A 26,016-nucleotide genomic window follows, 5' to 3' on the forward strand; every position below is an offset into this window, starting at 1 on the left:
TATCTTATAAATAGGCTTTAGAAGTATTGTAATGTATGAGCAATCAATGAAATATTTCATTCAATTCAATCTCAATTTCTAACAGTGAATGATATAAAACAGTTAAAAATTCCCAAAAACGACTTGTCAAACACAATGAATGGTTGTCGTTAGTGAATTGTACTTAATTGAGATGTGCCTATTAATGGGCAAAATCGACGTCTATATACCGAAATTATCATATTAATACGTACTTCTCATATTTCTCTTTTATGTGGCATTGAGGTCATCCTTCCAATGAATTACTAAAACGATAACTGTCAGTCTTATCCAAATTAAGTACCCTCGTTACTGGAAGAGAATGGTGGTATAGAATTATAGTTGGTTTTGGAAGAGAATGGTGGTATAGAATTATAGTTGGTTTTGGAAGAGAATGGTTGTATGGAATTGTAGTTGGTTTCGGATGGACATCAAAATCATCCCCATCAATTTCATAATGGAATAAAGGGAGAATTTTTATCATAGTGGAAATTACGTTCGGTACACGGAAACAAATATATAGCACACTATTCATTCCTTTCCTTTTCCACTATGAATAGTGTGGTATCCACTATGAAATTTCCTTTTCATTTAACTTATAGTGTGGTATCCACTTGAATACAATATCTGACTCAATTCAGATGCTTCCAAGTTCCAAGTGGAAATTAGGTCAATATTTTGCCAATCGATATGTCCACGCGGGGAAGCACATTAAATATCTCTCTCAAAAACTTCTGCCGCCACGAGAAAAGACTCTTTGCCTCGTCAAATGAAATGAGAAAAATAAATAAAAACATTCATCAACTTTTAGAGTTTTCACTAGTACAGAAAACAAGACCATACACGGTCTGAGTTAAATATCATGTCACTACCAGACATGCACAAATGTCACATTTTTGGAGAGAAGTTTGTAAATTACAACATATTGGACAACTAAGCTGTACTTTTCAGGTTGAAGATGGACATACAATTCGATTCTGGCTTGATACTTGGCACTCTGTTTGTCCTTTAGCAATAGCTTACCCTCAACTTTTTTATCTTTGTTCTAACCAGTCTATTACTGTTAACCATGCTCTTGCTTCTCAAGGGAATCTTGTCACTTTTCGGAGAGCCTTGCATGGCATTCTCCTTTCAGAATGGCTTGAAATAACTAACCCCATTTCTTCTTAGTCTCTAACTGATACCTCTGACTGTCCTCAGTGGAAATGAGATGTCAAAATGCAATTTACTACTGCTTCTTTGTATAAATTCCTTTCCTTTAAAGGTGTACATATTCCTTTGGCTAATATGTGGTGGATGGTACCAATCCCTTTGAAAATAAATTTTTTTATGTGGTTATTGTTCCAAAATAAAATTCTTACTAAAGAGGTTCTTACTAGCAAAAGATGGCAAGGAGATAACACATGCCTCTTTTGTAAATATGCAATAGAATCAACCTTGCACCTCTTTCTGAAATGTCCTTATATTGTCCAAATCTGATTCTGGATGGAAAAATTCAAAAATTTCTATGGGGATTGGACTTCTTTAGAAAAAAATCATTCATTTAGCTCACACTTTAAATCCTAAAATAAAGAGGCCAGCTATGTTGATGGTGCTTAGTGCTATCTGTTGGTGTGTTTGGAGAACAAGAAATGCTATCTGCTTTGATAATACTCATATCCCTACAATTTGAAATATGCTTTTGCTTACATGCTCTTTGTTGGAATATTGGACAGGATACATAAAAAGGGCTATGAGGCCATCTACAGATGAATGGATTCCAGAAGACTTGGACATGGTACCTATACAATCCCTCTCCTCCTTGCCTCACTACAGCAGAACATAATTTTTGCGACCGGTATCAGAGACCGGGGATTACGCCGGTCGCAGAAAATAATTTTCTGTCGAAAAAAAAGAAATTAACCAAGAAACGGCGACCAGCGACTTTCTGCGACCGATCAGCGACAGGCGCCCTCCCCGGTCGCTGAAGTTTTTTGGTAAAAAAAAAAGAAGGTGCTTCTTCTCCCCACGCCAGGACCCTATGTAGATGGCCACACGCAACCTATGTCGTCGTCCGCACTTGGAGCTGACGGTCAACGATAAGGGCAACATGGTAAAGCCACACGCAACCTACTACTTGGACAAAAAACAGAGACAAGAAGTTTGTGAATGGGTTAGGAATTTGAAGTTTCCCGATGGGTATGTCTCTAATCTGTCGAATATCGTGTCTGTTGATGATGCTTCATTCAGTGGGATGAAAAGTCATGACTGTCATATTTTTATGGAGCGGTTGTTACCTACAACATTTCGAGATTTCCTTCCTAACCCAATATGGGAGGCATTAACAGATGTTAGTAATTTTTTTAGAGAGCTATGCGCTCGGGAATTGGATCCGGTGACAGCGATGACGACGAGGGGCATTGGTCGGATGTTGGCGGTGATGGTACTGCTTAGGATTTATATATTTATATCTTGTTAGATGATACTGTTTATTGTTTGTGCTACTGTTTACTGCTTATGTTACTCGGATATTTACATTTCATGAGATATACAGTTTCCTGATCTTTATGTTTATATTTGTTTATGTTATGATGTATGTTGTATGCGATCGTTATGTTGTTTGTGTATCGATTTTTATGTTTATGTTCTGATTTATGTTATACGTTGGTACGTGTGGTACCAATTAATTAAATGGTGCAAATATAAATAACAAAAAAAAATATCAAAAACCTAAAAGAATGTATCTGCGACCGGAATATTTTATCAGAGACCGTTTTCTGAACGTTGTGTTGGTCGCAGAAGTAATATTATGACGTCAGCAAAAAAACTTTCAGAGACCGTTTTTCAAAGTTTCAGCGACCGAGATTTTCGTCGCAGAAACCTTTTTCTGACGTCAACAAAAAAAACAACGACGAAAAAAAATGGTCGCAGAAAATACTATCAGCGACCGGCTGACGTCATTCAGAGACCGTTGACGTCAGCAGATGATTATCTGCGACCATGCTTTCTGCGACCGTACGTTTTGCGACCGGAATAAGCTATCAGAGACCGGATTGACTTTCTGCGACCGGCGCACCTACTTTCAGAGACCGGAATCCCGGTCGCTGAAAGTTCTTTTAGCTGTAGTGCCTGCTCTTATGTCACCTATGCCACATGCATGTACCGCTATTACCTGCCCTGATGAGTGCATGACTCACTGCTCTTGAAATGCCTGTTATGCATTCTTTCAATGTAATTAATGGGGCTTTCCCCTCTGTGACTGGCACACTGTTGGTGTCTTAGGGCCGGCACACTATGTTAGTGCCCCTGGTTGTGACTGTTTCTATTTTACTTTCATGCCTGGCCTGTTACATGGCATGCGTTGCTTTTGCTTGATGGGTTTAGGTTGGATGTAATTGTGTTTTTCCTGTGGTCAAGGATGAGCTTAATAAAAAGGCTGAAACCTTGGTACTTCCTCTTCAGAGGTGTAGATACCTAGTTCATGATGCCGGGTGTGCTTTTGAGACCAATTCCAGGCACTGGTTTTTCTTGGGGTATATTTTTCCTTTTTTTACTTGTCAGTCTTTTCTGTTTTGAAACTTTGTATTTTGCATCTTATTATAATGGAAGTGCATATGCCTATGTTTCCAAAAGAAGAGAAACAAATACCGCCCCATGATTTTAGAAAGAGTTTCACTATTTTCCGAGGGAAGGATCAAAGATGGGGTTTAGTGAATTATGCTGAAAAGTTGAAACCTCTCTCTCTTCAGTCTTTACCCTGAATGGGAGGACTTTGAGTTGAAATCTCTAGGTTGGATAGATTGAAACATTAGTATAAATAACGAGTCATTAAGCCCCTTAATATTTCTTCTCCATGAGACCAAGACTTGTTTTTGGCCCAACCAGACAGTATACAGATTTGTCTTACGAAGCATATATGTATCTTCTGCACAGAATCTATCATATAGCTTATGAGACGGGGGAGGGACTTCGGCAAGTCAGGGTCTTCTCATATCATACCTTTCTGTAGCCCCACCGAATCGATTGTGACTTTGACAAAAAAAAAAAATGATTGTGACTTTGAACTTTGAGGGTGTGCTCCACAACGCCCTCATTAAAGGGAAGGAAACAGAGACAAGGGAAACAACAGTGTGATTGTGGCTCACCGACGCGAGTTACTTGCTCTAGAACTGGAAAATTTGAGAGGGAGCGAAGGTGAACCCCATGTATATTTTTGACAAATTTGTTCACTTCCAAATTGGAGTGTAGAGGGAGTAACCAGCCACGCACATCTCCTCCCTTTCTTTCCCATCCTTTCCTCTTCGCACACTGTTAAAATTATAGAGGAAATATAATAAATTTGATCTCAGACATTCATCATTGATCAAAAGGGCTAGGATTAGATCAAAAAGGAAATTCCATTTATGGAAATAAAATAAACGGTACGCTAGTTAGTAGGTACCAAAAGTGGAATAGAAATAAACGGTAACATTTTTCCTTGTAATATAAATAGCAATTGGACTTGTAATATTTCAATACAATCCTTTACTAATAAAATGATTCAAAATCTAAATCATATGCAAGTAATTTTACCAGGAAAGTTAGGGCATTTCAATCCTAAATTGAACCCCCCACGGCCCCACATTTTTTTCTTCATAAAATTCTAAGAGAAAGAAAATCGTATCTACAAATTATATAAAAATAAATCTGGCAATAAAATTTGATTAATATCACTGGGTGCAAGCAAATTAGTAACAGATGTTTGGCAAATTAATTATATTCATAGAATGAGAAAGAAAAAAATGACAAATACTTCAAAGTACGTAGAGGGTCGCCTCTGTATATATCACTGAATGATATTCTTTTGTTCTTTGTCACGAATTGATTACTCAAGTTTGATTTGTCCCTTGGTAATTACTGAACTTTGTATTTGTTTCAAATAAATCACTCAGTTAGTATTTCCGTCAATAATACTAACATAATGCCACGTGAAGGTCCAACTCACCATTTATGACCAACTATGCAAGTTATTTTGAGGAGGTGAACTATTTCTCACCCAATACTAATACTAACACTTACTCTTCTTTTTCCCTCTCTCTCCGGTTTCTTTGTTTTTTTTTTTTTTTTAAATGTTGGTTCTGCCAATCAATTGCATTAGAATGTAAAAGAATCAAGGTTCTAAATAACAATTATAGCACTATAGCTTTTAAGGTCCGAAAAAGCTATAGTGCAACCATAGCTAGCTATTTAGAATCATTATAAAAGAAAAGTGGTTAATAACGTTATAGCTTTTGAGATCCGAAAAAGCTATAGCGCAGCTATTGTGCAGCTATTGTGTAGGTATAGCTAGCTATTTAGAACCATTTTAAAAAATCATTACATCAGGTACAACATTCTCAACTACAAACCGGTACCACATGTCCCATTAAAGTACAAAATAGGTATTTCCCTTAAATTCAATTTTAGATAACCATAAAGTACAAAATTTTCAAATGTGATAGCGGATTTTAGATTCAAATAGAATCATATCAAATGTTATAGTTAAAATATCAAAATTTACGAAATATATGCACCACACATGCAAATATTATTAATATTATATTACATGAGGTGGGATCCAATTACACCCTTTTTTGGTGAAACCAGATTACACCCTACATTTTTAAAGTTCAAGCAGTCAATCCAAACCGTTCAACATGATGGATATATTAAAATGTACTTGCAGATCAAATTTGACTCTGGGGGCAGTAGATTCGATCCCATATATATAATGCATCGATACTGTTCTGATATCATGTTAAGGCCTATCGTAAACATGAAATCGCACTGAAAGAGAAATTAATGGAAACTTTTTCTTTGGATATATAGTTTCTACTAATTAAGCTTGGTTTTAACAGTATTTTGTTAGTCGATTCTCATATGTTAATTTGCCATATATACTTTTTTATTTGTTTGTGTATGATATACCATGAGTGCTTAAATGGTTGTTCAGTTAGAAATCAGCTGGTTTGTTGTTTACTGAGTTAAGAAAGAGCAGTACCATGCTTTTGCCAAAACCTAATTAATGAGATTCTAAATTAAATTAGCTAGGTCTTCTTCAACTGTTGTTTAGCTCTAGCTATTCATTTATTTTAAAAATATCTAAGAAAATGTTGCCATTTGTATTGTTTTGGAAGACGATTAGTTTGATATTTCAAATTAATGTGAAGTAACATGTAAGGTGTAAGGTGTAAGGTGTGTCTTTTCAATATGGTTATATATTAATTTTGAAAGGCCTCTTCACTAAATGGAATGAAATTTTAGAAGATATTGACCTCAGTTTCATACGAGATATTTGATAGATAATTCTTTTTAGAGGAGGGTTCAAAATGCCTTCAATTTTTGTGCCTCCATCATGCCTCCATTTTTTAAAAACTTTAATAATTTAAAATTTAAAATTTAGAAATCAAAATAAAACCATTGGATATGATCTACATCATTTTATCTATCACGTGTAAAAAATTATGACATTTTAATTTTATTTTGATTGTCATCAAGAGCTTGTAAAAAACGCATTAATGTGGATGATTTCTAGACATTGATTTTTGAACCTATTGATTAACATAAAAACAAAATTGAAATGTGATAATTTTTTATAAGCTCATAGAGAAAATAACATAAATCACATCTAACGGTTTTATTTTGACTTTTAAGTTTTAAATTTTGAGTTATTAAAGTTTTAATAAAGAACCATGTATAAATCAACTCATGTCAAACAACATCCAATAGACATGCATAATCTCTTAAAAATTTTATTCCTTATCAAATAAAAAAAAAAAACCAAACTAGACATATATCCTCTAATTTATGACCTTTATTAGACATATATATAATATATCTTTCACTACATTTTGAACATTTAATTTCTTAGTCGAATATTTGTAGAGAACAATCAGACTAATTAACAACAGGAGATTGCAACTGTCGGAAGAAAAAAAGGCTTCTCCAATCAAAATAATAAATCTATTAATAATGTAGCTATAAGAATCGATCAAACTGAATCTTATCAAACCCATAAGTTCCCAAAAACATTCCTATAAAAATCCCCACAAAAGCACCAAGTTCAAAGGAGAGTATTATATCAAGGCTGAGATGCATCTTTCTTTTGGATTGAGAAACCTGAGAAGGACTTGAAAGATGGGTATTGCCGGTAATTATTACATTTACCCAGCTATCAAAGGTCGGAAGTGTACCAGCAAGATTGTTGTCTGACAAGTCCAAAAAGGTTAGAAATTGCAGAGTGGTTAAAGAATCAGGTACTGGACCTGAAAAGTTATTGTGTGATAAATCAAGAATTTCTAGTTGAGGTGAGTTGCTGAAGGAAGAAGATGGAATGGACCCGCTAAAACAGTTGTGGCTCAAATTTAGTGCTGTGGTGAGACTTGAAGGCATTTCTGGAATTGTGCCATTTAATTTATTGTTTCCCAGTTGAAGCTCAATTACAATGGTCATGTTGCTAATTGTAGCAGGAAGTGTACCAGAGAGATTATTATTTGACAGATCCAAAAGGGTTAAAAATTGTAGAGTGGCTAGAGAATCTGGTACTGGACCTGAAAAGTTATTGTGTGATAAATCAAGAATTTCTAGATCAGGTAAGATGCTGAAGGAAGAAGATTGAATGGACCCACTAATCTTGTTCATTTGGAGTTTGATAACCACCAAATTTGAAAGGTTTCCCAGTTCTGGTGGGAGCTCATTTTCAAAGTTATTTGAAGCCAAGTTCAACAATTTCAGATTCTTGCAGCTTCCTAAATTCTTTGGTATATCTCCGCTCAAGTTATTCCCATCCAATTCTAGATAAGATAAATGAGATAGCTCTCCAATTGAAGTAGGAAGAGTACCATTTAACTGGTTTCCACCCAGTCTTATCTGATAGAGGTTACGAGATAAATTCACCGGAATTGATCCTCTTAGGCCATTACCCGTGAAATCAATAGACTCCAAAGTCGGAGCAGAGAGGAGGTCAGTATGAAGTTCTCCGGTTAGATTATTATAGCTCAAATCCAAGACCTTTGTGTACTTTGTCAAACCAATTGGAATTGATCCAATGAAATTGTTTTCATTTAAAAGTAGGATTTCCAATTTGGTAAGGTTGTTGAATTCTTCGGGTATAGACCCGGTTAATTGGTTATGACTTAGATCCAATAAAGTCAGATTCCCATGCTTAAAAATATCATCTGGGATCTCACCAGCGAAGTTATTCCCTGACAACACCAATTCTTTCAACAGACCATTTTCCTGAACGTTACTGAGGGGCAGAACTATTGTACCATTCAATCCATTAAAAGATAGATTCAAACTTTCTAACCGTGTCAATGGTACCAAATTTATATCAGTCAAGTAATTGGAAGACAAGTCCAGAATCTCCAAATGTCCAAATTTAGTGAAATCAGGAATTGGTGTATATAATTCAGTGTTGCTCAGGTTAAGGTACTTTAAACCAGAGAGACCGGTACAGTTGGACAAAGAATCAGGCAACCACCCCAAGGCATTTCTTGACAGGTCCAGATATTGCAAGGTATTGAGAGAACAGAGGTGATCAAAGAAGGCAGAGAGAGAGGAAGAGTTAAAAGAGGAGATGCCAAGGTCAGAGAAGGATAGCTTGCTTACCACTGTAGAGGAGGCATGTGAGACGCATGTGACACCAGTCCAGTTGCACCGATTGGTGTTGATACTGTTGTTCAAAAGGTCACTAGGGACAGAGAAATCGGATTGAAGAATCTCGAAGAGCTTTCCTAGGTGATTAGCCTGTGTTTGGTTGAGATGCGCAGCTGAGGCTTGGGATGAGGTGCAGAGAGCTGACAAAAGCAAGAAGGAGAAAATCAGAAACGAATACCGCCCCATAAATTTAGAAAGAGTTTCACTGTTTACTGAGGGAAAGAACAAAGATGGGGTTTAGTGAATTATGCTCAAAATTTGAAACCTCTCTATTTATACCCCGAATGCGAGGACTATGACTTGGAAGTTGAACTAGTTTACGTAAATTAGAAAAAAATGTAAATTAAATGTTCAAATCTCTAGGTTGGGTCCATTGGCACATTAATATGACGAGTCATTGAGCCCCTGAATAATTCTTCTTCAAGAGACCAAGACTTGTTTTTTGTTAGTTCAAACCAGTCAGTATACATATTTTGTCTTACGAAGCATAGCTTATAAAAGGGGGTATCTTCTGCAGAGAATCTAGCGTAGCTTATAAAAGGGGTATCTTCTGCAGAGAATCTAGCATAGCTTATAAAAGGGGGCTGTGACTTTGACAAGTTAGGGTCTTCGCATATCTATCGGTGGCCCCACTGAATTGACTGTGACTTTGAAGTTTGAACTTTGAATAAACGGGTAACTTGCATCTCAACTAGAGTGAGAAAAATAGAACACCAGATCAGCTAGCTCCAGCATGAACCGAAACGGCTATCGCACGGAATGGCACAGTACAAAGTTTCTTACATTAAATGGAAAGAACTTTTTTTTTTTTTTTTTTTTTTTGAGAAAGAATAGGAGTCCGCATTTTCATTAACCACAATTTGTTTCAAAGTTTGTTAGGATTTTTAGTAACCCTATGGTGTATTTAGTATTTACAATGTTAAATTAAGAAACGAAAGAAAACATAATAATAAAAATAAAAATAAGAAGGGGAAAAAGCTTCTGCTATTCTTGTATGGAAGGAAATTATTAGAAGGTATATTGACCTCAGTTACTCAATTTTTAGATTTCTGTACAAAATCTTTAATACAACTTTTTTTTTCCTAAAATTAACTTAATAGTTTTTATTTTTTTCTAAAAATCTTCAATTTATAGAAGGTCTAATTAAGTTATTCTAGCACTCACTTTGAATGACAATTGGGAACAAATGAACGACATAAAACAGCTAAAAATCCTCAAAATTGGGTGGAAGAGAAGGTCGGCTGCCCACAAGACTTGTCAAACACACATACACACACACACACACACTAGTACAAAAAGTATATTCACTGACTGCTGAAATACCCCTATACCGACTGTTATAGCGGCGTCAGTAAAACCGGCGCCAGTGAAAGTTTCTTTTACTGACTCTTTAAAAACAGTCAGTACTGCTGGTCAACACTGACTCTTTGGCCAAAGCGTCAGTGTTGAGCACCAACACTGACTCTTTGGCAAAGCGTCAATGTTGAGCACCAACACTGACTCTTTACCAAAGCGTCAGTGTTGAGCACAAACACTGACGCTTTGCTAAAGAGTCAGTGTTGGTGCTCAACACTGACGCTTTGCCAAAGAGTCAGTGTTGAGCACAAACACTGACGCTTTGCCAAAGAGTCAGTGTTGAGCACAAACACTGACGCTTTTCCAAAGAGTCAGTGTTTGTGCTCAACACTGACGCTTTGGTAAAGAGTCAGTGTTGACCAGCAGTACTGACTGTTTGGCAAAGAGTCAGTGTTGATATAAAATTTTTGGCATGGTTCTGTTTATATTTGGATTAGCCTCCATATTTTTGCTAGCCATATATTGATGTTAAACAAGGTATCATACAAATAATTTAGACAACATAATATATTCATTCACCAAAATAACACAAGATGATAGATTCATTCACCAAAAAACACATTATAAAAAAAATTACATGGCAAATATGAACAAAATATGCAACTAAAATATGAACAAAATATGCAAATTTAACAAAATTTACAAAGCATTGCATGTCTTGTGATTAGTAGTTGTCCAAGAAAAATCTACATCATTGTCTTGTTATTGCATGAAGTTGCGTCGATGTATACTTTTTTATCGGTAAATCACACTGCATGAGGACATATTAAGTTATTTTCATCAAAGTTATATGAAAAGTAAAATCAAGTTCAATTGGAAAATACATACCTCAGGAAAAACATCAAATTGCGTAGTGACTAGGCCTTGCATGTGTTTCATGACGTAAAATCCACACACTTTATCACCTTCTTGCTTAGGGCTCTGAAATAGTCAATGTAAGTAAAAGCAAGCACATAAAAGTATGGTATTGAATGGTTTTCGTATTAATTTCTAAGATTAGACCATGGTAAGATTTGCATCAATTGGTTTCATATTAATTAAATCATTGTCGGTTTGCTTGATTTCTAATTTCTTGTTTGATGCTCTCTTGTTGGTTAGTCGAACTGCATTTATTTGTTTTTATTTGGAATATTTTTATATGAACAAATGACTATGTTTTATCAAATAAAAAATCAAATTAAACAGAATTTGGTACCACAATGATTTCGAGGGCTGCTACCTTCTCCAACCTCACCTTGCTCTTCACTCGACATTTCAACCCTTCTCTTCCTCGTTGGATCAATCTTCTTCAAAACAGAGGCTTATAGCATGCATCTCAAAAGACTACTTGCATCTCAAAAGACAAAGCTTGCTGCTATGTTCTTGCGCTACATAAAAGTTACCTTATAGCTGTCTCATTTTCGTATTAATTAATACCTCATCATAGGGCAGAAGAAAATAAAGCAAGAGAAGGAGAAGATTGAAATAAAAGGAACAACAAATAGATCTCGCATTAAAGTAAAAAAGATATTCAAATGCTTGGATGCAACTTGAGATAAGTGCAATCAACCATGTAAATTGTATTTAGTTAAAAAAAAATAACAATATGGATTTTTCCAGTTTCTTCAAATATTCTTGACAATGTTAAAATCCGATTAGTAGACATATATACACATTAGGTAAGAATTGCCCAGAAGGTGCGATTAGATTTGATTTTAAGGACTTAGGTGTCTGGGGCGGATTAGGTTATTATGCTTTGGTTTCATTATAGAAGACTAAGTAAATAACCAACAATCCAAGGGATAATAATGTCCATAAGAATACTTTCTTAATCAAGTGTTATGACCCGAGGACAAATTAGGCAAGGAAAATGTACAACTAGGAACAAAAGACAAATTGCAAATCAAAGAGGTCAAAAAAGAGCCAGTACCAGTATAAAGTGCAGTCCAGTTCAGGTGTTGGAAGTCCAGTCCAGTACCCAATGAAACCAGTACCAGTTCAGGTGTCGAAGGCTGACGCGGGGTACCAGTCCAGTACCCAATGAATATCAGTATCCAAACCGTTGCATATTCACCTGAAGCAAAATGAAACCAAATCAGTTAAGATTTTATAAAAAAATCGTATTTTTGGATCAAAGTAATTACAGTTTTCACAATGCAATTCTGAATGCTTTTTGGACCAAATTAAAACTTTTTAAATGAAGTTAATTAAATATAAGAGATAATAACTGACCTAAGCCCCAACCGTCAATGGACCATGGAGGTGATTTTGTTGTTGTAGCCCACTCTGACTTTGACAGTTCCAATAGCTATTTGCTTATAGTAAAGAGTGTCAAATATCTACTGTCAAAAATGGAGTGACTTTTAAGGTTGATTTACCAGAATCAAGCCTAATAGAATCAAGCCTATTAAGGTCGGTAAACCATAGTGAATAATTTACCAGAATCAAGCCTATTAAGGTTGATTTCAGCCTAGGTAGATGGATTGACTTTTTAGGTTATGATTTAAAAAATGCTTTAGAAGTGGAAAAAGAAAGAAAACACACTCACGTTTGGCTTCGTGGCACTATTGATCAGAACTCAGAAGCATCAAGCTAGCAGCGTCGATGGGTGAAGAGGCGTCAATGGGTGAAGAGGCGGGGGAGAGAATCGGTGGAGAGTGGAGGACGCGCTAGGATGGGAGGAGAGGCGCCGATAGGTGAAGAGGCGGAGGAGAGAGGCGATCTGATGGCGGCGGTGGCAACAAAGAGAGTAGCCTAAGAGGAGGAGGAGGAGAATGGTCGGTGGAGAGGAGGAGGAGGAGAATGGGAGCGCGTCTATGCTGTGCTGGTGCCGATCTGATGCGTCTGTGTTGGTGAGAGATCGAGAGAGAGATGGTGCGTCAGGGATGGTGCCGATCTGATGTGAGAGAGCGAGAGAGAGATGGGTAGGGATGGTGCGGTCTGGCGGCTATCTGAAGAGAGCGAGAGAGAGAGAGCAAGAGAGAGTTTTCACAAAAGAGAGATAGAGGAGGGAAACAAAAATTTTTGGACATAAAGGACGAGAAATGGCGCAAATTGACGGGGAAATGAAATTTTCAGAGCGGATATAAATCACCGACGGCTGTACAAAACAGTCAGTGTTGGATGTAAATTACCGACGGCTATACAAAACAGTCAGTGTTGAGATATAACACTGACTGTTTTTCTTTAAACAGTCAGTGTTGGCTGCTAATACTGACTGTTTTTAAAAAATAGTCAGTGTTGGATTTCAATACTGACTGTTTTTTATAGCCGTCGGTGATTTTGACAAAAAAATAATTTAGACAAAAAATTTAAGTAATTAATAAACTAATCCAATCTTATTATTTTTTTAAAATGACAATAATTTAAAATGATATTGATAAATTTTATACCAAAAGATAATGTTAGAACATTTTTTTTGCATTATTAAATAATTTTGACAAATTAAATTATATAGTTGTGCATGCATGTTGTATCAAGGACTTATATCAAACATCAAAGACAATAGAACATCAACTCTTGTTGGATGGGATAATGAAGGAACAAAGACAAACGTCGTCCGTTGGTTGATTGGAACCGTTCAGATCAAAGAGTGTTCCATTAAATTCATTGTCGGTGAGTTTGATTTAATTTGATGTTCATTTACACATCCATCCAAGCGACGGAATATAACGAGATCGTAAGGCTATAAACATTACACATTGGATCGAAGCTTACAATTGTTGGAACTCCAATTATTTTTTGTTTTTAAGGTTCCTGGTACTAACATGATCATTTTAAAATAAATTAGGAATTATTTGATTGCAGATCACCCGTTGATTATTCATAAGAAAATGAACGGTCCACAGTTATTAGCTCAATTTGTTTGAACAAATATTGATGAAATTATATGAAATTGATAATTACAAACATTATTTGGTCACAAGTTATGTATAAAAGTAGGAAATATTTTTTTTGGAATTTATTCATATTATTTGCTGTACAAAAATCATAAATTTCATCATCTGCTGATATGAATCGTTTGATGGGTGATGAAGGGTCATAATTACCAATAGGTGTCTCCATTAATTTTGATCATACAACCCCGATCTCCATTGGTGCAATTGATTTGTAATTGCAAATACATTTTTTGAAATTAGATCACTTTTAATTAATTTCACGTGTGCTGCATCCCTGAAAGTAATTCTAATTTCATTCTCCACAAACATTTTTTTATTGACTCACCAAAATTATCACAAGCTAAAGAATGGTTATTTGTACTAGTGACTGTAGGTACCCTACACTGATGGTTAAAAAACAGTCAGTGTACGTCCTAAAAATAGTCGACGTTGGCGTAAAAATTTTGGCATGGTTCTGCTTGTATCGAGGCAATGCAATTTAATAACATAACAGATTCATTTACAAAAAACCACACCATATTCATTTACAATGGAAGGTGTACAAAAAATCTCCTCTGGTGCTAGATATAGGATCTGTAGCATGCATAGCTGTTTGTGCATATTCTTCCTGAAAATACAGAGAAACCAAATAAATGAAATGTGAACCCTTTTTTCTTTAGATGAAAGCTAATATATATCGTAAGATGTTGTCAAAAAAACAAAAACAAAGTTATAGATTTGGTACCAGTACACAGTTATAGATTGCCAAATTTCATTCCAAATATCATATCTATGTGTGAATTTATTAGATTCCCTCCAAATTTTGACTACTCGCTCCACAATTATTCAGTTGGCGCCAAATTTTAACTATTCCCTCCAAATTTTAGTATGTTATACGAAAGATCATACTACTTAATCAATTTAAACAATTAAACAATTGTACTACTAATTTAAAAGGTTCCAATCGACCCACGGACGACATTTGGAGTGAATCCAATTTGAATGGTAATTCTTTTAGCATGCTCTCTGTCTTCTTGTATTATCTTGTGATTATTAAATTCGTATTTATAAAACTTGAAAGATTTTAAGTTTTAACTTGATATTATTAAATAAATTCATGTATTACATGTGTTCAATGAAATGTTCAAAACAAAATAATATATTTTTAATTATGATATTTGAAAAAAAAAACAGTCAGTCTTCAACACCAACACTGACTGTTTTTCAAGCGTCAGTGTTGATTATCAACTCTGACACTTTAAAAAGAGTCAGTGTTGGTACTCAACACTGACTCTTTTGAAAAATAGTCAGTGTTGGTACTCAACACTGACTGTTTTCCAAAAGAGTCAGTGTTGAGTATCAACACTGACTCTTTTTAAAGCGTCAGAGTTGATAATCAACACTGACGCTTGAAAAATAGTCAGTGTTGGTGTTCAACACTGACTCTTTTTGGAAAAACAGTCAGTGTTGATAACCAACACTGACTGTTTATAAAGCGTCAGTGTTGAACAACAACGCTGACTGTTATTTAATAAAAGAGTCAGTGTAGTGTGAGCAACACTAATGCTTTGCTTAAAATAGTCGGTGATTAAGGGTCGGTGAAGGGGTTTTTTGTACTAGTGACATTGTTAGCAATGTGATATAAATTAAGAGGAAATCTTTTTCAGAAAAATTTTGACCCCAAGGAGAGAAATTAAAGGGAGTAGTTGACTTGGTCCAATTTATTTCCTTCTCAAAATTAATGCTGTTATAGGCTTATAGCAAACTCGATCACAGGCAAAATCTTTCTGAGATATTTTCTTCTTTCAGATTTAATTCGAAAGGGATATTTGAACAACCTGATTATTATCTACTGTAAGAACTTTCAAAGCCTTCACAGTTCTACTCAATAAGAATACTAGCAACAAATTAATTAGGTTTCAAATCTCTAGATTGGTTATATTGACACATTAATATGACGAGTCATGGAGCCTCTGAATATTTCTTCTCCAAGAGACCAAGACGTAGTACAGATTTGTCTTACGAAGCATATATGTATCTTCTTCAGAGAATCTAACATAGCTTATGAAACGGAGCAGTGACTTCGAAAAGTCAGGGTCTTCTCATCATAGCATTTCTTTTTCCGTGGCCCTACCGAATTTACTGTAACTTTGAACTTTGAATAGACTGGAAATTTGCATCTCAGGGTTTCTAATTTCGCACCGATTTTTATTTAGCACATGCAAAATTTCAAATTTAAATTTTTAAATAAATATTAAATGGATTTTGTAATTTGGAAATATCGGAATTTAATTAATTTATTGATCGATCCTAAATATATATTCTGATATATATATATATATATATATATATATATTATGTGATCAAGAAGGTTAAACTTTTAATAAAATTGTCGTTTGATTGTCCATCTTATAAAACAATCAGAATATCAACTCAGTCTAAACTCGCTTTTTTATGTTTTATATAATAAAGTAAAAGGTCGGAATTTAAAATGGTAGTCTTTGACAGAGACAAATTTCAAATTATGACGGTCTTAATTTGCATTTAAATAAAAGTCGTGATTAAGAGTTTAGCAGTGACTTCGGCTAGGGGTGTCAATGACACTCTTTTACCCGTTAGTCTTATCCGTATCGTATCAAAAAACACGGGTAAGGATAAGATTTTTTTTTGTTAGCTTATCGGGTACGGATAATGATTTTTTTTCTTTATCTTACCCGCTTTGGTATAATATAACTTCTAAAAATAAAATATTTGTATGAAGATGATACATGATACAATAAAGTTTTGTACTTTATTTAATTTTCATAATACAAATTAGTGGTATTCATTATTAATTTTTTTTTCTTGTTTTGAAAAATATTTTATTGAAACACAAATCGAAATGTCAATGACACTTTTTTTTATCCGTTTATCCGACCCGTACCGTATTCAAAAAGACGAATAAAGATAATGTTTTTCGTTATCATAACGGGTATGAATATAAAAATGACTCCACCCGACCCGTATTATAACCGTTGACACGTGACACCCCTAACTTCGACAAGTCAGGGTCTTATCATATCATATCATATCTTCCTGTGGCCCCACCGAATTGAATGTGACTTTTAAGTTTGAAATGACTGGAAACTGGCATCTGAAGGATTTTAATTTCGCACCGATTTTTGTTAATCAAATGAAACGTTTCAAATTATTTTTACATTGGCAGGTCCTAGTTTTTCATCTATTATTATTTTTGAGCCGTTGGTGATATATCTATAACATATGGTAAAACTTGGACTTGCCAATGGTTGAAAAATAATAACAGATAATGCTAACTAAAACAAAACTGATAGTGTAAAACACATTTCTCATCGGCTGATAAATACAACTGACGGTGTTAATTACATTCGCAATCGGTTGCAAAATGAAAGAGATGACATTGAAAATTCAACACTGTGTCTCGGGTTATTTGAATCGATTGCATCAGCGCTCATGTGTGTACACCTTTACTATCGGGGTGATAGTCATTGGTTCGACAATCAATGGGGAATTGTGATTTAAAAATATATATTTAGCTAATTAATTAGCTTATAAGACTAATGTATGTATTTAATTGCTATTTCCGCTGGTAAAAAATAACTACTGTCAAAGTTAAGTTGACAAAAATTGCTATTTCTGAGGATATGGTTATTACCGATTGAAGTATTTGCGGATACTCTTGTAGTATTGATAAATTTGAGAGTTGTTCATCTTAAGAAGAGAAGAAAGAAATGAGAAAATCATAATGCAATATTTTCTGACTCTTTTTTAGGGCTTGAAACATGGTCCAATTTAACTAAGTTGGAGATTTTAGATCTTTCTTGGAACAACCTTGGCGAAAGCATATATGATTTAGCTGGTGTACCATCACTTCGTACACTCGACCTGAGTGGTAATAATATAAACAACAGTCTTCCCATCAACGGTAACAAAATTAAATTAATTAATGATCTATTTATAATTAGCTTACTTCTTTAATTGATTAATTAAGAAAGGTTCTCCAAGTATTCATGATCCATCTTTTGTATTGATTGACATATAGTACTTTATCAAATATCGCATATCGTCCTTTTGTCAGGGTCTGAATTGTGGTCCAACTTTACTAAGCTAGAGATGCTAGACCTTTCCGACAACTTACTTATTGCTGACATCTAACGTGATTCTAGGGAAAATTTCATAACAAATCAATTTATAGTAAATTAAGGCAGCAACCCTTTACTTTCCAATTGTATTCATATATGATAATACAAAAAAAAACCCTCAAAAATATATATTTACCTAATTAGCTTATAAGATTAACGTACGTATTTAATTGCTATTTCCGATGGTAAAAAATAACTATTGTCAAAGTTAAGTTGACAAAAATTCATATTTCTGAGGATATCGTTATTACCGATTGGAGTATTTGCGGATACACTTGTAGTACTGATTAATTTGAGGGTTGTTCATATTAAGAAGAGAAGAAAGAAATGAGAAAATCCTAATGCAATATTTCCTCATTATTTTGCAGGACTTGAAACATGGTCCAATTTAACTAAGTTGGAGACTTTAGATCTTTCTGGCAACAACCTGGATGGAAGCATCATATATGATTTAGCTGGTATTCAATCACTTCGTACACTCGACCTGAGTGGTAATAATATAAACAAAAGTCTGCCCATCAACGGTAACAAAATTAAATTAATTATCTATTTAATTAGCTCCCTTCTTTAATTGATTAATTAAGAAAGGTTCTCCATGTATTCATGATCCATCTTTTGTATTGATTGACATATCCCCGTAGGGGCGGAGGGAAGAAGAGAGAATGGAGGTCAATTGATTCCCATTTTTTTTTATGTATGATTTTCTATATAATATAGAGTAAAACGGCATGGTATTGTAAAATTGACTCTATTTTCTGTTAAATTTTTTTATATAACTGACCCCGTATGTATTTTTTATTTAGCATATATGTGAACTGTAATTGCTCCAATTTTAGGACAACTTACTTATTGTTGACATCTAACGTGATTCTAGGGAAATTTTCATAACAAATCAATTTATAGTAAATTAAGGCACCAACCCTTTACTTTCCAATTGTAGTCATATATGATAATATAAAAAAAAAAATTAAAATAACCTCAAAAATATATATTTAACTAATTAGCTTATAAGACTAATGTATGTTTTTAATTGCTATTTCCGCTGGTAAAAAATAACTACTGTCAAAGTTAAGTTGACAAAAATTGCTATTTCTGAGGATATGGTTATTACCGATTGAAGTATTTGTGGATACTCTTGTAGTATTGATTAATTTGAGGGTTGTTCATCTTAAGAAGAGAAGAAAGAAATGAGAAAATCATAATGCAATATTTTCTGATTCTTTTTTAGGGCTTGAAACATGGTCTAATTTAACTAAGTTGGAGATTTTAGATCTTTCTTGGAACAACCTTGACGAAAGCATCATATATGATTTAGCTGGTGTTCCATCACTTCGTACACTCGACCTGAGTTATAATAATATAAACAACCGTCTGCCCATCAACGGTAACAAAATTTAATTTATTAATGACCTATTTAATTAGTTCCCTTCTTTAATTGTTAAATTAAGAAAGTCTTTCCCTATATTCTTGATTCATCTTTTGTATTAATTAATTGACATATACTTTATCAAATATCGCATATCGTCCTTTTGTCAGGGTCTGAATTGTGGTCCAACTTTACTAAGCTAGAGATGCTAGACCTTTCCGACAACGACCTACCTACAATCTTTATTTCATCCTTGGCCAAAGTATCATCACTTCGATCACTTTATCTGGATTATAATTATAACATGGAAGGCAATGTCCCTGTCAAAGGTAACATCTCATAATTGAATAATTTTATTTTTATGACAACAATAAACCTTCGTTTATTTTCTTATATCTGACAGAGCTTAGTGCACTGAATTTGGAGGTGGTTAGTCTAAGTGGATGTGGGTTTAATGGGAGTTTCCCCTATGTGGGACATTGGTCTTCTCTTAAAGCCCTTTCGTTGGCAGACAATAGTCTTAGTGGCACTTTAACATCAAAAGGTAATTATTTAAACTAAGCTTAGTTCTTGCAATAAGAAAGAAGTTATAATATTTGCAGTATCTCAAAAATGGTAGATCATAGATGTTTGACATCATAGAATTTGCTCAAAATGGAAACCTTGCAGCGCTCCTTGAAGACTTGCACCATTGCTTGAGCACTTTAAAATATTCTAAAATATCCATCCCGATAAATTATCTATTTGATATCTGAACAATCAATATATATTTTGACGTCACATTCAGTCCATAAACTATTGTGCATTGATGAGAGTTTCTAGAAAGATTTTGCTTTTTTTAGCTCATTAATTATCACGAGAATCAGAAAGTTGAGAATCATAAGTCATACCTAATGTCCATTAATAATAGTTTTATACAATAATGAAGAAACACTCTCTCCTAATTGACCTCACACGGGTTCACATGAGGAGTAATCTTATTTGATGATCGTTTTTGTTAATATTGTAGGACTATGCCGACTAAAGAATCTTGAAGAACTAGATCTTTTAGGCAACTATTTTGCTGGAAATCTTCCTCTTTGTATGAGAAATCTTTCCTCTCTTAAGCTAGTCGACTTGCGTTATAATCAATTTCAAATAAAATTTCCCTCCATTTTTGAAAGACTCGTGTCCCTATGGTTCCTTTCCCTATCCTATAATGAGATTGAGGGGACTCTATCCATGAGGTCATTTTGGAATCATTCTAATCTTGAAGTTCTACAGCTCTCAACTAGCGGTTCTTTAAACTTTCGAGTGGAAGTTGTAGATATGCCTTTTCAGCTTCAAGTCCTTGAACTAGCTAATTGCATTCTTAATGTTGAACCCACTTTCTTGTGCTCTCAGCATAAATTACGAGTGTTGGACCTCTCTAATACTAGCTCTAAGGGTCCTCTTGCAGCTGTGTGGCTGTTGTTAGAAAACAATACAAACTTGATCACATTAGATTTGCGCAAAAACTTATTCACGGGGCCTCTTCATCTTCCGTTTTTAACTCATGAAAAACTCTCAAAGCTAGATATATCTGACAACCATCTTAGTGGAGAATTACCAGCAAACATTACCACTAAGCTTCCAAATTTAATGTCCTTGACCTTATCAAAAAACTATATTCAAGGCTCTCTTCCTCTCATGCCTACTAGCAATCTCCAAATTCTAGATTTATCTAGTAACAATCTCACTGATGATATACAAAATAGTTTTTTGAGGATTCAGCCTTCAATTCCCTCTTTTATGGATCTATCAAATAATAAGTTCTATGGATCTTTCACTAACAACTTGAACTTTACTCAAGCTTCAATATTATTGTTAAATGATAATAACATAAGTGGAAATATTCTTTCTAGCATTTGCAATACGAGTTTCATGGTGTTGGAAATCAGTAACAATCAACTAAACGGCGGTCTACCTGATTGTATTGGAAAAACAAAACTTTCAATGTTGAAGTTAAGTGGAAATCATTTAGAAGGATCTTTACCATTGGAGATGTGTGCTGCGGGAAGCCTCTGGTGGCTTGACCTTTCAGATAACAAACTTTCTGGATCACTACCTTCTCGCTTTAATCAGTCATCCTTATATAATGTAGATCTAAGCCAAAACAATCTAACCGGAAACTTCCCGATAACATGGCACAATATTTCTTATATAAGTGTCATAAACATTCGGGAAAACCATTTATATGGAGAACTTCCAGCTTGGATTGGTGATTCCAATCTCAAAATGCTCCAAGCAAGTGAAAACCTATTTGGAGGACCTATACCAGAACAAATATGTAAATTCAAATATTTACGCTTACTAGATTTGTCTTACAATAATATTTCGGGACAAATACCATCATGCATTATTGATATGGGATCAAAGTACAATAGTTCCTACTACTTCTCAATTGGGTCGAAATTTTTGGATCTTCAATCACAAGGTTATTCTAGCGAGCTGGACTTCAGTGATGCAAATTTACTCTTACATGTTTTTTATTATGCCGACACGTGGGTTAGCGATGATGATTCACAAACATTTGGATTGGAACTTATGTCAAAAGGAAGGTTAGATTACTATTGGGAAGAAATTTTAGAAATCCAGGGTTTAATAGATTTGTCTTCCAACAAACTAGTGGGCAACATTCCCGAAGATATCGGTCAAATGAATTGGTTGAAAACATTGAACTTGTCGAACAATCATTTAAGCAGCACAATACCGGATTCTATATCCAATTTGCACCAGTTAGAAAGTTTGGACCTCTCTCACAACTCTTTGACAGGAGAAATACCGAGAGAGCTAACTAAACTAACCTCACTTGCATCCTTCTCTGTGGCATATAACGATTTATCCGGTCCTACATTAGGTGTAGAAGCACAATTTATTACATTTGATAAGAGAAGTTATGAAGGCAATCCAAATCTCTGCGGGCTTCCCCTGTCAAAAAGTTGTGTCCCTACTCCTGGCACAACACAACCTTCTCCGAATGAATTGAGTGACGACCAAAGGTATGAAGGCACCGGTTTTCTCATATTGTTCGGTTCTCTCTCTCTTTTCTTTGTGATTAGTTTTTGGTGCTTCATAGCTGTTCTTTATTTCAAGAGAAATTGGCATTATGCTTTGTTTACTTTAGTGGACCAATATGGTGATATGATATATGTGAAGATTGTTCTTTTGACTAGAAAGATTGGAGTTGCTCGAACTCGAAGGGTGTAGTTGAAGGAGCATTTGTTTAGTTTTTATTTAGCAATGATATGTTTTATTATATGTTTTCTGAATAAATAAGTACTTAATATTTATGTATGATGTATTGTGAATCTTTAAGAACTTTTGGATTGAAAAATAGGTAAGTCTAGTACTTTCTTATATTTATTTTATGGTGATGCATTTTTTATGAATTTCTCAAGTGCCCTATAATTTTGACTACTTGTAAACTTTGTACCATTATGTGATATTATATGAAGTAGGAAATATTATATGATTCTATACACAATTCTCAGTTGCCCAATTTAATCCCAACACTAAGATCCAAACTAAAAACGGATGAAGAAAATAGAGCCTGATTTGAACTGGAGTTCAAATGGACAGTCCATATAAGGCCCAAAATTGAAAATGAGGAAAACAAAATGAGAAGCTGATTTAGTAATGCAGCATTCTATGATACTTCAAAGATATCTTTACTAGTCAGAATGAAGTTACGTTGAATGATACCTTGACTAGTCAAACTAAAGTTACAACGAAATCTTTTATACAGAACAATAAAAGAACGTACGTTGGTCTCGGTCTTCCTTCTCTTATCATTTTTATTTTATTAGATTTAAATTGGCAGCTTTGAATATTCCGATTTAACATTCTTTTTTTCTAAGTCTGTAGACCAATCAAATTTCAGCCAGGATAGAAGAGCTGTTGGATCTGTTTAGAGCTACATCAGATTGAATCAGCTATATTATTAAAAATACTTTTCACATTATTTAAGGTAACATCGATAGAGGATTTTAATTTGTTTGTTATGAATTTCAAATTAAACTGATCATCTTATATAAATTTGTCTATGAGTGTAACACGTAGGTTGTAATTGTTTTTTGTAGGGGATTTTAATCTTTCACTCTTTTATATTCATTTTTTAAAATTTTATTTATGTTTTCATTCTTTTGTTTGGAGTTGAGAGATTTTATGTCTTCATAGGGTCCTTATCAAAATCTCAGTCATATCTGATTCTTGGCATAATTTGGGAAAAAAAAGTAGTAAGTTTCGTTGATAATTTTGGTGAAAAATAGTTACAATTAAGTAAAAATTATCAAATAGAGAACTGCTACAGATTCTCACAATTCACGTGTGTTATCTTTGTGTATTATGTAATCTATAACTCTCAAAATTTCATCTGAAATTTTCCAAAAGTTTTCAGAACTGTATTTCTTCTTCTTCTTGTTTTCCTTATTAACTTCAGTTCAGAATAAAAAAAATGGCAGAATTATTTTAAAATCATGAAAAATTACTGGTAACCTTTAGTTCTGTGTCTATGATCTATGAAAAAGCTTTTATTAAATTTTTGTAGGAATGGTAAAAATAGTTAACATATTTTTTTTCTTTCTAAAGAGTTTTTGTAACGATTTACAAAAATGATAAATAATAATATTGAATTATATAATGAATGCAACGCAAATCATTTAGTTCTGTGTCACCCATCGATGCCCCTCTGGCCTCTTATTCGTTTCCCACTTTCTCAGCTATTGAAACTTCTATCTTCTATTCTGTTCTTAGGTTTCAGCTGTAAATGGTTAAGCTTAGTCTTATATATTAGCTTAATTGCTGCTGTAGCTAAATAAAACCTTATCTTGTTAACTTAATTATATATATATTTTTAATTATAGCAGGTACCCGCCGATTTCATTAAAAATGAAACCATTTACCAGAGAACTGGTACCAAACAACTGATACCAGTCTCTGGTAATGTCCTTACAACACTACCTAGGTATAGTTCATACAGCAAAAATAAAAGCTAAAAAACCACAACCTGATCTAAGACAGACTGATATCAACAAAACCAAAAACCTACAACAAGCATGAGATAACCAGTAAACAACTATGCTCAAATATAAATAAAAAATTGCAAAGTCTTGAATTTTTTGCATATCAGCCCCTGTATGTTTCAAAAACCATCAACCTTCACAGAATCAAGTGATCTTCACTTCTTCCTCCACACCCAATTAAGAGATGTGGCTGGGCAGCAGCTCCTACCCCTCCTATTATCTGGTTGAGCACTGGCACGTAACCCACAAGTGATCCATAAAAAGAACACAAAATGAAGAAGATCAAATTACATCAGACTTTACCGATCTTTCGGTTGAAATGACAAGGGATATCATGTTTTCTGCCTCTTGGATGCATTTTCACATTTGTAATAGTTTTCAAAAAGTCACGTAAAACTGGCACACGCTTTTCCAACAGTGATGAGATTTCAACCAGTGCCTTTCTCAATACAGACATCTCTCCATAAAATTGGTCTGGTTCAACATTCAAGCTGATACTCAACTCAAGAAACTCAAGTTTAGGGAAGGCCCAAATCATCACAAGAGAACTGAATAAATCTTACAGCATTTCTTCAAATTGGGCCACCTCATATATTACAGTATTGGGCTGAAGGCCTTTTAATTGTAACAGGCCGGGAGCAGTTTGGGCTGTAGATGTTTTGGTGACAAATGTCTATACTACTATTATTTTAAATGAATATTTAGTCATTTTTAGATGAATATAATCAAGATTTCTTAAAAAAAAAAAAATTCTATATTTTTACATTAACTCATGAAACGAGGTTGTTTTATAAGAAAACAAGATAACATAAAAGCAATTACATTTCCTTTCAATTACATAATCAAGATTTCTTTCACCAGTATTTTGTCTTTTTTACATCAAATCTTCACTAACTAATCAACAGCGGATCGTCTATATAAATATAGCAAATTAATCATTCAGAGTGACAAGATTCACAAATAATTCAGATTTAAACTGTTGGTGAATCAAACCACATAATATTTGGTTTCCCAAATTATTCGTAAATAATTTGCGAATTTTACGAACTTTTCAAATTTTACAAATTATTCACAATCTCTTTTTTTTAGACTAAAATCTCCAGTCCAGTTTCAAGATTTAATTTTGAATTATTTTTAAACTACAAAATTTTAATCTCACCGAATCTTTTTTGAATCATTGACTTGTCGCTATATATAGTAAGACCCTGAACTCCATTGGAATCAAAGAATGTGATGCAATACTTAGATTCTAAACTCCAATTTTCATATATATTTATTGAAATTTCTCATAGGTTGGTCAGAAAGTGAAGTTTAACATATCTAATATGACGAGAGAGATAATAGAGGAAAAAAATAACAACACGGCAACAAGCTAAGACAATTTGAATGTTTGAAATCCGAATGAAAAATCTGTTGTAGATTATTTAAAGTTGGATAGCTTAAATAATTACCATTTTGTATTTAAAAAGAAAAACAACACTGATAAGAATAAGGCTTACATTAGACTTGAAACAAAATAACATTTGTGTAAATTTGATTATGGAGACAATAAACTTCACACT

General features: G+C 34.0%; 2 protein-coding genes and 1 long non-coding RNA gene across 3 annotated transcripts; 1 reads left to right on the forward strand and 2 right to left on the reverse strand.

Moving 5' to 3' along the window:
* Nucleotides 1-6,756: 6,756 nt before the first annotated feature.
* On the reverse strand, nt 6,757-8,862 carry LOC144546287 (uncharacterized). The gene has a single exon (XM_078294848.1). The coding sequence runs from the start codon at nt 8,857-8,859 to the stop codon at nt 6,994-6,996; it is 1,866 nt and encodes a 621-aa protein (XP_078150974.1). The 5' UTR covers nt 8,860-8,862; the 3' UTR covers nt 6,757-6,993.
* A 1,717-nt stretch (nt 8,863-10,579) lies between these two features.
* LOC144546472 (uncharacterized) lies at nt 10,580-12,990 on the reverse strand. The gene is made up of 6 exons (XR_013508791.1): nt 12,557-12,990; nt 12,241-12,316; nt 11,939-12,082; nt 11,225-11,396; nt 10,858-10,950; nt 10,580-10,780 (listed from the first exon to the last, which is right to left on the reverse strand). It is a non-coding gene; the product is annotated as an uncharacterized LOC144546472 (long non-coding RNA).
* Nucleotides 12,991-17,407: 4,417 nt separating this feature from the next.
* Nucleotides 17,408-21,899, forward strand: LOC144546173 (receptor-like protein 13; the record flags this gene model as incomplete). The annotated part of the gene is made up of 7 exons (XM_078294696.1): nt 17,408-17,417; nt 17,677-17,829; nt 18,415-18,570; nt 19,275-19,430; nt 19,583-19,741; nt 19,816-19,956; nt 20,422-21,899. Coding segments are annotated over exons 1-7 (2,253 nt in total), but the record flags the coding sequence as incomplete, so codon positions are not given.
* Nucleotides 21,900-26,016: the final 4,117 nt, after the last annotated feature.

The sequence above is a fragment of the Carex rostrata genome, chromosome 29 (assembly GCF_964058835.1).
Source record: "Carex rostrata chromosome 29, lpCarRost1.2, whole genome shotgun sequence".
Lineage (NCBI taxonomy): Eukaryota > Viridiplantae > Streptophyta > Magnoliopsida > Poales > Cyperaceae > Carex > Carex rostrata.

Excerpts from the sequence above, each read along its gene's own strand:
- LOC144546287 (XM_078294848.1), bottom strand. The coding sequence starts at position 8,859 with ATGGGGCGGTATTCGTTTCTGATTTTCTCCTTCTTGCTTTTGTCAGCT.